This window comes from Sphaeramia orbicularis, chromosome 8 (genome assembly GCF_902148855.1).
Source record: "Sphaeramia orbicularis chromosome 8, fSphaOr1.1, whole genome shotgun sequence".
Taxonomy (NCBI): domain Eukaryota; kingdom Metazoa; phylum Chordata; class Actinopteri; order Kurtiformes; family Apogonidae; genus Sphaeramia; species Sphaeramia orbicularis.
In genome coordinates, this window is record NC_043964.1 from 51,144,729 (window position 1) to 51,157,822 (window position 13,094).

The window sequence follows — 13,094 nt, forward strand, 5'->3', positions numbered from 1 at the left end:
GATACAGTGCACAAGACAAATTTGTGCCTCTCGAAATGTGAAATATTTAAAAAATTGTTGAAAAAACAGTAGATGTTCCACGGTGAATATTCAGGGTTAGGGGTTAGGGTTAACCAGTGAAACACCACTGTCTGCTATTATGGTTTATAGGCCTTCATCCTACATATGGAACTACATTCCTATCATGTACGTTGGACTGGGGAACATACGTACTGGGGAAAATACATACTGGGGAACATAGGGCTGACTCTGTGGATGGAAGCTGGAACACCTGGAGAGAACCCATGCAGACACTGAGAGAACATGCAAACTCCACACCCCCCATCACACCCCTGTTCAGTCTTAGCTCAGTACAGACTTGATAAACTGCTATTTAAATGGTTTTAACAGTTAAAGCAGCAGTTAATGGGTGTAAAGTCCTGAAATCACCCATTTGTTTTTGTCATTTTGAATGTAGGACTTTTGGGTTTTTGCCATGTTGGCTTTTATAATCAAGAAGGAGATGGGTGGGATGACATTTGATTGTCTTGTTATTTCAACTTTTGACCACAGGTAGTCATGGTATATGTCAAGAAAAATACTGTGTTCATAAAAAAATGATTAGACCACCCTTGTTTTCTTCAACTTCTTGTTCATTTTAATGCCTGGTACAACTAAAGGTACATTTGTTTGGACAAATATAATGATAACAACAAAAATAGCTCATAGTCGTTTAATTTCAGAGCTGATATCTATCCATTTTCCATGTTTTCTTGATAACCAAAATGACTTCAGTTCTTACATCAATATCTATGTTATTGTACTGACAAAACAGTGCTTTTAGTCATTCTATGTTTTCTTTTCTGTCTGTTTTAATCACATGATACACACAGGAGTTAGGACTTGATTGCATTACCGTTGTTTTTGATGACTTTTGATTTTCTAACAGTTTTTTCCACGACTGTATACAGGGTGGGGAAGCAAAATTTACAATGAACATTTAGATGTTTTTTCTCAGCAGGCACTACGTCAATTGTTTTGAAACCAAACATATATTGATGTCATAATCATACCTAACACTATTATCCATACCTTTTCAGAAACTTTTGCCCATATGAGTAATAAGGAAAGCAAACGTCAAAGAGTGTGTGATTTGCTGAATGCACTCGTCACACCAAAGGAGATTTCAAAAATAGTTGGAGTGTCCATAAAGACTGTTTATAATGGAAAGAAGAGAATGACTATGAGCAAAACTATTATCAGAAAGTCTGGAAGATACGATTAAAGAAGAATGGGAGAAGTCGTCATCTGAATATTTGAGGAACACTTGCGCAAGTTTCAGGAAGCGTGTGAAGGCAGTTATTGAGAAAGAAGGAGGACACATAGAATAAAAACATTTTCTATTATGTCAATTTTCTTGTGGCAAATAAATTCTCATGACTTTCAATAAACTAATTGGTCATACACTGTCTTTCAATCCCTGCCTCAAAATATTGTACATTTTGCTTCCCCACCCTGTATATAAAGCCAACTGTGAGATGTGAAAACAGAATACCCCCAGGAGCGCCGCTACCACCAACTGTGGGCCACATAAAAGGTAAACGTTGCGGACCCTTTCACAAAATTCAGTATCTTGTCCATCTGTTGGAGCTGGGGGGGGCATACTTCCGCTAGCATGAAAACGAAACTGAAAAATAACATACTTTCTATGTCTAACTACCAACGTCTACACCTCTATTATGCAGCAGATCTTACATGAAATTTTCACATCTTCTAGCCTGTATCCACTGGACCCCCTTCACTGCTCTATGGGCCCCCCACAAATGCTGAGCCCCATGAATTTGTCATGTTTAACCCCCCCCCCCCCCCTTTATTGGCGCCCCAGCCCCCAGTCACACTTATGACATAAATAATATTCATTGTCAGCCAAATTCTAAGAACCCTCCAGTTTGCAGCCAGAAACTCACTATCCCAGCTGTGCATGAGATGCTTCAGAAGTGTAAACACAAACTTGTTAGCCCCACCCATACCAAACATCAACACCAGTGACTCCCATGATGCCTTACTGTGGCTGTGCCGGTGACCGTTTGACTGCTGGAGTCTGACCCGCTCTGCTCGCTGTGGCTCTGTGAAGACTGGTAAATGTTGAGTGGATGCTCACTGACGGAGGCCTGGACACCGGTGTAGTCCTGCGGTGCTGCCGGGTGCTGGTGAGGATGCGGGTGGGAATGTGGGTGTGGGTGGGGATGTGAAGCCGTAAACTCAGCTGGAATACCATTCTGGGGAGGAGGGGCAAACTGGGCTGTTGGGTAAGCTTGGGCCATGGATGGGTCCGGGGGTGCCGGTGTGTCCTGGTTACCCTGCATCAACAAACACAAGTGGAAGGAATCTGTTTAGTTCAGAGAAACATTTGAATGCTGTAGTTTTGTACATTTATAACATTTTACAGTCAGGTTAGCAACATTAACCACTTTATATGAAAACTCAGAACTAATGAATGGATCGTCACTAAACCTTCTACAGGCGCCTCGTGTTGTAGTCAAGACCACCTACACCAGCGCCAAGTCCAAAACCAGATCCAGTATGGAGCAGAGGCATAAATGCAACCAACATTTTTAGGAGGAATATGATCTGCTGTATCTGCAAATGTATTCAAAGATTAAAACGAGCACTAATCAATTAAACTGAGATCATTCATGGGCAGACAAAGCAGCTGGGTGACCCTTTATAGCAGTGTTTTTCAACCTCGGGGTCGGGACCCCACGTGGGGTTGCCTAGAAATCAAATGGGGTCACCTGAAATTTCTAGTAATTGATAAAAATATGGTTGACAGAGATAATCCCAATCCATAACAGACATGACAAACTGTGAGTCCCCATGAATTTGTCATGTTCACCCCCCCTTATCGGTGCCCCAGGTTACATTAACCCAGTGTTTTTCAACCTTGGGGTCGGGACCCCACATGGGGTCACCTGAAATTTCTAGTAATTGATAAAAAAAGAAAGAAAAAAAAAAAAACATGGTGAGTTGACAGAGACAATCCCAATCCATAACAGACATGACAAACTGTGAGTCTGAAACCGCAGCACTGAGGTTCTGTTTATCTGTCAACTGTTCACCGTGGTCAGTTTCAGATGCTGCAGCTCTTTCATAATTCATAGTTTGAGTTCTTGTTTGTTCAGTATTAATTGTCAGCCTTGTAAATCTAAGCTGGACTGACTGTACATATCCTGACCAAGGAAAATCAAATTCTCCCGTTGTGCAGTAATCTACACCTGGCTTTACTGCCTCCGTCCATAATAATATACATTATATAGATTAAATGTCATTTAAAATTAACCTTGACTTGCAACATAGTATAGCAAACTACTACATGATCAAAAACAAATTAATTTTAGCTAAAAAAAAATCTCCATTTTCAATGTCTGGAGTCACCAGAAATTTGTGATGTTAAAATGGGGTCATGAACCAAAAAAGGTTGGAACCACTGTCCTAATGTGTTAAGTCCTTACTAGCACATTGACCCATGGGGATCCACAGGTTCTAGATGTGGTAGTTTCTATGCCGTTGTGTATTAGTGCATGCTGTACCACATTTGTCCAGCAGTCACCGAAAAAGCATTCTAGCCATAGCAACATGATGGTAAGGCTACTGTATTCCAAAATGACTAATATCTCCCAAAATATTGGTCCTATCAACTTGCTGTTTTCACTAGTCTGTTCATTGACCAAAAATACAGAAGTATGACAAACTGCTGCAGTCAGCTCTGTACGGATTTTGTGTGAATCCCGAACACACACACACACACACACACACACACACACATAGAGGCCATTTGTGTTTTATAATATAGATATTAATAGTAGGTACCAAAAGGGGAAGGGTTGCGTTAAATCACTCTGAATAGTGAGTCATATTCAGAAATATCGGCGCTGCACATCTACAATGAAAACTTCCCCACACTCACTGAATGAAATCCACACTGCTTCACACTGAGGAAATGCACTTGCAGACATTTCCTCTTCAATAAGAAACAATTTATCCATCATTAAGACAGCAGGGTTTTCCCTTTAATCACAGAGGGGCACAATATATCACAGACAAGCACACCCTAACGTAGATGAATACTGTCTCACTGCTCTAAGGGGGTTTTTACAACTCAAAGTCCAAACCAAGGTTCATGGTTTTACAGTAAATTATATACATTTGGTCCAGTTTCACACATTCACCGCCTGATTAGTTCTGTCAGTCACTACACGTTCTTCTTTCTTTTATTTTCTTCCACAAAGGTTCATCTGAATAGGTTCAACAAATCACTGTCCTTGACTAGCAGGTGTTAGTTCAACATGATATAAAATTACAGGAGATTCTGTCCTTGGTGTTTTTGTCAGCAGTTGCCATGCAGTTCAATTGTGATTTTTATATACAATGAATACATGTGATAAGCCCCCTGGTGGTAAAGGTGTGTTAGGATGTTTACTAAAATACGACGGAGTATTAGGGCCACTTAAGAAAATAAAAACACTTGCCACCATGAGAATAAAGTTTTAAAATATCAAGAAAAAAAACAGTAATTTTATGTGAATAAATTTGAATGCAAAAAGAGTCATAGTTTTACGAGAATAAAGTTGTAATATTTGGAGAATAAAGCCATAATATTATGAGAATAATGTCATCATTTTATAAAAAAAAAACTTGTAACTTAACAAAAATTATGTCATACTTTTATGAGATTAAAGTCGTCCAATTTCAAGAATAAAGACATAATACTATGAGAATAAAGTCATTAAAAAAAAAAAAAAAACTCTTAATTTAATAAAAATAATCTCATACTTATATGAGATTAAACTTGTCATATATTTCGAGACTAAAGCCATAATATTACAAGAATAATGTTGTGATTTAAAAACAGGTGGGAAAAATATAATTTACAGAATAAAGTCGTACCTACCTGTCGTATAATGGAGAACTGTGAACATTTTGTGAGGTTCTACTTTCACTTGGAGTTTAGGCACAAAGGCCAAACACTGAGCCTATTAGCCCCGCCCACCATCAACACATTAGCATTAGTTGTCTGCTCCAACAGAAGTGAAAGTTGCTGTTTCGCTTGTTGTGTTCGCTGTAATCGGAAACTGTCACCAACAAGCCTTAAGGCTTACAATTGATAAATTATGACTTTTTATTGCACTGTTGTGAATTCATTTTCAAAATATTACAACTAAAGTCTATAAAAGTGCGAGATAATTTTCATAAAATTTCAAGTTTTTTTTTTAAACTACGACTTTATTCTCAAAATATTACAGCTTTATTTTTGTAAAATTATGACTCTTTTCTTGTATTCAACTTTATTCTCATAAAATTATGGGTTTTATCTAAATATTTTACAACTTTATTCAGGTAGCGACAAGTGTTTTAATTTTCTGGCCCTAATACACTATTGGCTTATATATGCATAGAGTGTTTTCAAAATGCTGTTAGTTAAATAAAAATGCATTCATGTGGATGTCATCCTTGGCAGTATTCTAAGCATTGGAACAGTCTTACAGCAAACACTGATGAGGCCCAATCCTAAAAATGAAACCATTATGGATTTTTTTCATGACTTTGAGAAACATCATGTGGAAGAATCTGTAAAAAAAAAAAAAAAAAAAAAAAAAAAAGGTACAGTATGTATTTTTGTGATTCTGCGTCCTAGAGAGACTCCTTTTTTTTTCTTTTTTTTTTTTTTTTTTTACGTCTAAAGCTGAACAAAGTTAAACAAAGTAAACTGCAACAACAAATACACACAATAATAATCTTGGTCAGAAACAATCAGCTCACTGTAGCTGTGGCTGAAAAAAACTACAAAAAAAAAAAAAATCTGTAAGCATTTGTGGAAAAAAAAAACCTCAATTACAGTGTGTATAAGAAGGGTTAATCCTGCGGGATAGTCACAGTATATATCAGCCGTTATAGACTGAGAGAAGGAGAGAGTGATGCAGACAGTGAGTCTTGGCTAAGTGCTCTGCTGTGTAATGAGAACCACATTTAGAAGGCTGAAATATGCTTCACGTGGCAGAGCACTGCACACACACACACACACACACACACACACACGCACACACACACACGCACGCACACATACACCATGGACATCTTGTTTCCATTCGTTTCGGGGACATTACATTGACTTACATTAATTTCCTGGACAGTAAAGCTAACCCAAACATGCCTAACCTTTAACCTTAAAACAACTCTGGAGCCTTAAATTTAATGTTTTACACTAAAGGGACATAACATTTTAGTCCCCTCAACAAACACGTTTACATCAGTAGCGTAGGAATGACGACGCATTCACAGACAACTGTACAAATGGAGAAAGAGAGAGAGAGAGAGAGAGAGAGAGAGAGAGAGAGAGAGAGAGAGAGAGAGAGAGAGAGAGAGAGAGAGAGAGAGAGAGAGAGAGGGAGAGTGACTTTTCTTTTGCTTTTTTCTTGTTCATTCTCACTGTATCTGAAGTCTGAGTGTTCTTAAATACATATCTTCTGTTTCAGTTTTAACCCCTAAAGACCCAAACATGCACTGGCGACCAAAACCATCTACTGATCTAAACTGTTTAATAACTATTGATGTAATAATTCTATCAGTCCATGTAAATAATTGGTGTAAAATGCAGTTTGTCATCTTTTCATGGTCATCAGATATGACCCATTTGGACGTTCAGAGGGTCCGTAGTTACCGTGGAAACACTGTCACCTTCCAAAACATCAATTCACCAGTAAAACCTGTAAAGTTTGACAAATGACAGGAGTTATAGATGCTTGTTTTTATGTTCAGTCATTGGTATCCTTGCTGAAAAAGTCACTTTTTCTTCAGTTTTGTAAGCTTTGAATTCACATAAACATCTATGTGATCAGTAAATTAAATCGTAGTGGCTACTGACACAGTACTGTGGCACAAAATATCGGTTTGTCTATTACCACAGAGCCAATCAGTGCCCTTGATATATCATGTCTAGACTGGTAACTTGTTACATCCTGAAAAGTACCACAGTACAAGATAGCAGGTAGGTAAATCACACATTGATATAAATCAGCCACTAGGACAACGTTCAGAGAAGAAGTCACACAGCACACTGCTGCGTCTAACATGTAGCTCCGCCCACCTTCTCCAGCCTCACTGACTGCACCGAGCAAAGAACACCATATAACAACATATAGAGTATTTACAACAATAATTCCTATTCTATACTATATACTATCACTAATTTGTTGTTTCTTCCATCAGTAAACACAGTACTGTAGTAGCAAAATGCACTAAAGAATGCACTGCAGTATACTCCATATATGACCACAGTACTGTGGCAACAAGAGGTGAATGAGTTCATGGAACAGTATCTGTGATTGGCTCTAGTACAAATGATAACATTCGATTGGTCTGTGGCAGTAGACAAACCCATATTTCATGCAACAGTACTGTGGCAGTAGACATTGCCAAATTAAATATAGGCTAAAATACCTGATTTACACTGACAAATGCAAAACACAAAGGATCATATTGTAATAAATGGTGATAAATGACTTCAGAAAGGTTAAATAGAGAGAAAAGTTAATTTGGGAACTGACACAAAAGTGCTCTGGGTCTTAAGGGGTTAAATGACTTGGCAGCTCCTTCCTCGATTAGCTGTCTGCCTTTGACCATAAAATGTTCATGAATATTGACTTGACTTAAACATTAGATTGTACTGCAGCCATTCATCTTCCTGCATTTGCGCAGTCAGCGCTGTCTGTTAATGCTGGAGCATGTTCCAGATCTGCTTGGGTTTGGATCCTACATCACACACTATGATTGGCAACCTGTCAGAATGTTCACAGTGAGTGGGGGCGGGGGGGGGGGGGGGGGGGGGGGTTCATCATGTCACTCTGCTTGCCTGTTGACTGGAAAAACCCTTGTAGGGTTGTGGTGGTTAACTGTAGTGGCTCATTGCTGTGGCTAAAAACAATATTTTAATGTTATTTATTTTATTATTATTAATATTTTAATGACAAAGCGGGTCACCGATCACTCTCCAAATGACAAATATTTGCATCCAAAACACAACAGATAGTGTTAAAAACCTCTATATAATGGGTCTGTTTTCACTCTGACTGTAAATGTTATTCATCAAAAACATCAAATCAAAAACTGACATTAAATAAATAAATAAATAAATCACGCTCTGGCAGTTTCAAATGCATCATAATATGATGGCTTGTGTTATTCCGAGTTTGTAAGAATTATGTAGACAGCTGTTACTGTTGCTTTTATGGTTACGGTATGTTTAGATTTAGGTACAAAAACAAGTTGTTCATGGTTAGGAAAGGACCACAATAAGGGCTAAAATCAACTATTTCAATCAGCCAGAAATAAAAAATACCAAATTTTCCTTTTATTTCAAAGGAGACCTGAGTGTTAAAGACCTCAGAGTTTGTTGTGGCCAAACTTTACTAATAATAACACAAACACACTTTGATAATAATAATAATAATAATAATAATAATAATAATAATAATAATAATAATAATAATAATAATAGATCACATTTGTATCACAGGTTTCAGGACATTTTCTGGATAAAATCAGCAGCTTCTTAAGGCTGGAACTATAAAGTTGAATGACCAACAGAAAACTCCTCATGAAACAGCTAGAGGAGCTGTGAATGCTTTTTTAAATTATTATTATTATTATTATTATTATTATTATTATTATTATTAGTATTAGTATTATTATTATTTATTTGCACATACAGATATACACTGAAACAAATACATGTACATATCTCTCTTGGTAGAGAGGAGGGTATATTTATTTTGCCAAAAATCGAGTGGATTTCTACAACCCGTTTTAATTCCTGCTTAATTTGTTACATCTATAACTAGTTACGTCACGACATTTGCACATATAAGGTCCAGACTTCAGACGAACATTTCTCTGAGTACGACATAATTGTTTGTCAACAGCAGCATTCGTAGTAAAAACTGAAAATATGTCCAAACTTCAAGTCGATTACCTAAAATGTTCAGTTGTTGGTTGAACAGGACAGAGCAGCACAGCCAACAACCTGGAGGGGGCGGGGCCTGAAGTGGTTCATATGCATTTAAAGGGCCAACGCTCCAAACCACCTTTCTGGTGTCATTACTCAGAAATAGGGTTGAAGATGGACCTGTGGAGCTGAATTAATGAAGAATTCAGACCCAAGCAGAGCATTTACAGTTTATGTAGACCACAGGGAAATGTGTGAAAACGCATAATTCCATTTTTTAAAAAAAAAAAAAAAAGCTAAATATCACTCATTTAAAGGATTAATGAATGGTAGCCCCAGTCTGTGTTATATGGATAAACTAATACTCCATTTGTGAATTTCCCGATCAGTGACTGTATTTGATGCCTATGGTTGGATACAGATGCTTCAGTGTGTGGTGGAATGACTGACTGGCTTTCAGTTCAGTTGTTGTAAACTGTTTGTTGTGTCTGGTGTAGGTCCAGTGTATGTCCATCTGCGTCCAGTCTGTGTGCTTACAGGTTTAGTGTCCAAGTTTAAACAGTCTTCAGTGATGGTGTTCCATAAAACTGAACATCATCTGTATTTGTTTTTCTATTCTGACATCCAACGGTAAAACCAGGCATTTTTATTTCATATTTCATGCATCTTTCCAATTAACTTTCATTTGTCTGTGTGGGCAGCTGCAAATAACACAAAAGTCAATTGGACAATTTACATTCAGGGTTATTTGTTACTTTTTCTGCATTTTACTGTATTTTAACAGTGAACCATGACCCAAGAACCCATAATCGTGACACCCCTAGTCCGTAGCTTAGAGATGGAGTGGGCTAATGTCAGCAGATGACCAGTTCACAACGCAAAACAGACTCCGACACAAACACACAAGGATATTACATATGAAATAATTAAGAAGTACATACAGGGGCCATTGACCGTAGCTAAAAACAGTCAATACAACACTAGTCGCTTTTCCATTGACCTCTAATTGCGTGACTACAACTTGTGCATAAAAATTTGCCTAATGGAAAAACAACACTTTCACCAAAACTCGTTTTTTGATGAAAAGTTTTAGCGCTGGCAAGAGGTGGTTTTTCAGCCATACCAAAATTGGTATATCCCACAAACTGCAATGGAAAGTCCTTTTTCCGCAACTAGGGTCACGTGAATTAAAAAAAAAAAAAAAAAAAAAACGGATGTTGACGGAACTTACAACCAACAAAAAGGAAGAGTTTTAAAAGAAACATGGCACGGTAAGTGTGGACACACCAGGAAACTGAATCATTTTTTTATTTAGTAAGAGATAAAGGGATAATATATAATAATAATAATAATAATAATAATAATAATAATGAATATATCTGTAATTCAATGTGATATTTATGTTCGTCACCATGTTTATGGAATGACTTCTCGTGTCATCTTGCGATAATAAATAAACAAATCATTGCATTTGTGATTGAATGGAAAAACCGACATTACACACTTCTGTTTTTTTGACATTTAGTAAATATTGGTAAAGTTTTGCACAGATGTCCAATGGAAAAGCGACTACATTCAGTAAACATTCTCCTCTTGTACATTCTTGTCAGGGATGGAACCGAGAGTAACTACATGTCTTTAGTTGAAGACCAATGAGTTCTGAATTAAACTGCTGACAACAAGAAACTAAACTGCACCTCATCCAGTTTTTCAACGGTAAAGTTTTGTGCATATGTCCAATGGAAAAGCCACTAGTGTTTCCTCTCTGTGGAGAAGTCGTTGTTATAATACATTTACTTCCAAAGTGTGAACAGCAGACACGTAGGGGCAATGAAAAGTCCTCCTCTTGTATTTGACAGTGTTTTGATCATCCTGGCACTCAGTCGGGAAAAACAACATCCAATTTCCTAACTTAGATGTAAGACAGACTTGTCAGAAAGACAGCAAATCGAACACAAAACGGACTGATGAAATCTATGTGAAAAGACAGAAATCACCTTTGGAAAACATTTCCTGGACATGTTCTCTCTAGTCAACTGACAGGGATAGGAAGGGGTGTATGACTCAGACTGGAACGGGCCAACGAGGTCGCACACATATTTTCATATTTTGAGTCGATTTTGAGGCAGCTGTTGTGCTCTCAGTCTGTCGGTCTGTGGAGGTCACTGACAGACTTACATTAGATTCTTAACATTAACAGTAATAACTTGACCTGACTTGACTCAGCTGTGGCTGACACCAGCTCTGTACATTCTGTACTTCTGGGACGGACTGTGACTGTATTCCTGCTTGTCTGCAGATGTTGGTAAGAAATAATGGTTAATACAGTGTTTTTCAACCTTGGGGTCGGGACCCCACGTGGGGTCACCTGGAATTCAAATGGGGTCGCCTGAAACTGAAGCACTGTGGTATTGTTTATCTGTCAAATGTTCATTGTGGTCGGTTTCAGATGCTGCAGCTCTTTCATTATTCATAGTTTCAGTTCTTGTTTGTTCAGTATTAATTGTCAGCCTTGTAAATCCAGGCTGGACTGACTGTACATATCCTGACCAAGGAAAATCAAATTCTCCCTTTGTGCAGTAATCTACACCTGGCTTTACTGCTTCCGTCCATAATAATATACATTATAGAGCTTAAATGTCCTCTAAAATTAACATTTATTTGCAACATAGTATAGCAAACTATTACATGATCAAAAACAAATTAATTTTAGCAAAAAAAAAAAAGTCTCTGTTTTGAATGTCTGGGGTCACCAGAAATTTGTGATGTTAAAATGGGGTCATGAGCCAAAAAAGGTTGGAAACCACTGGGCTAAAAGTTAGTTTTAGAAACTGCCACACTGATTTGATTACATTTTAATTTTTTTATGCCACTGGTAGACTGTGGATTATGATGTACACTGGAAAAAATCCAAATCTTACGAAGTGTATTTTTGTCATTTCTAGTCAAAATAGCTCATCCCACTTAAAATAAGACATAATCGCCTGAAGAGTAACTTTTCAGTGAGATATAAGAACTGATTTTTAGACAATACACCTGGAAAATCTTATTTCAAGACACCTTACCAAGATAATTTTCACTTTCAATGCTTTAATTAAGCAAAAAAAATCTTGAATTAAGCAAAAAAAAAAAAAATCCCAAATGGAACAAGTGAAAATTATTTTGGTAAAGATTTCTTGAAATAACATTTCCAAAATCTATTGTCTAAAAATCAGTTCTTATATCTCACTGAAAAGTTCCTCTTTAGGTGATTATGTCTTATTTTAAGTGTGATGAGATATTTGGACTAGAAATGAGAAAAATACACTTGGTTAGATTTGGATTTTTGCAGTGTGTAGATCTGATTTATAGAATTCCTCAAAGATTAGTCTTAAAGCTCAGAAGTCAGATTATATTCTCAGCATCCCAGTGATCTCTTGCAGTTTTGCTGAGATTCCACACATCTTATATTTTAAAAGGGACGTAGACTCTGTGTATGTGTTTGTTTGTGTGTGTGTGTGTCTCAGGCATCACACAAAATCTGTACAGAGTTGACTGCTGCAGGTTGTCATACATATGTATTTTTGGTCAAGGAACAAACTAGCAAAAATGGCAAGTTGCTAGGACCAATATTTTGAGAGATATTAGTAATTTTGTAATACAATAGCCTTACAATGACATTAGGGTTAAGGTTACTGCATTTGAACGTTTTGGCGGTGACTGCTGGACGAATGCGGTACACCATGTCCAAATACACGACAAATATCTGAGCTGGGGGAGCAGGATGCTGCCCCTCAGGGTCAGGATGTGGATCTTAAAAACACCCCCCCCCCCCCCCCCCCCTTTTTCACATCCCATCCTTGGTATTGCCTCTGATGAAGTCCAGGAGGTGGAAGCTCTCCCCAGCATAAAAACTACCACATAGAGAACCGTCAATGCGCTAGTTACATAATATTAAGGCATGTGGATACTCTCTTGAACATGGCTGCTAAAAAGTGTCTTTTTTTTTTTTTTTACTGTAAAATCACCACCACATTGAGAATAAGTGACAAGTGTGAATGACAGCACTGTTTTTGTATCATTTATCTTATGGTATCAGAAGCCATGTTTTCATGAAATCAAAATCTAATTTGGA

The 13,094-nt window shown here is 37.4% G+C and overlaps 1 protein-coding gene across 6 annotated transcripts in view; it reads right to left on the reverse strand.

Moving 5' to 3' along the window:
• Positions 1-13,094, reverse strand: part of rbfox1 (RNA binding fox-1 homolog 1) — a 268,652-nt gene that overhangs the window by 143,044 nt on the left and 112,514 nt on the right. For all 6 annotated transcript variants that reach the window (XR_003936026.1, XM_030140969.1, XM_030140968.1 and 3 more), the window contains exon 2: positions 2,046-2,339. Coding sequence is in view for 5 of the 6 variants with exons in the window: in XM_030140969.1 (XP_029996829.1) it covers positions 2,046-2,339 (294 nt within the window). In the remaining variant the exon portion in view is untranslated. The remainder of the gene's footprint in view (positions 1-2,045; positions 2,340-13,094) is intronic.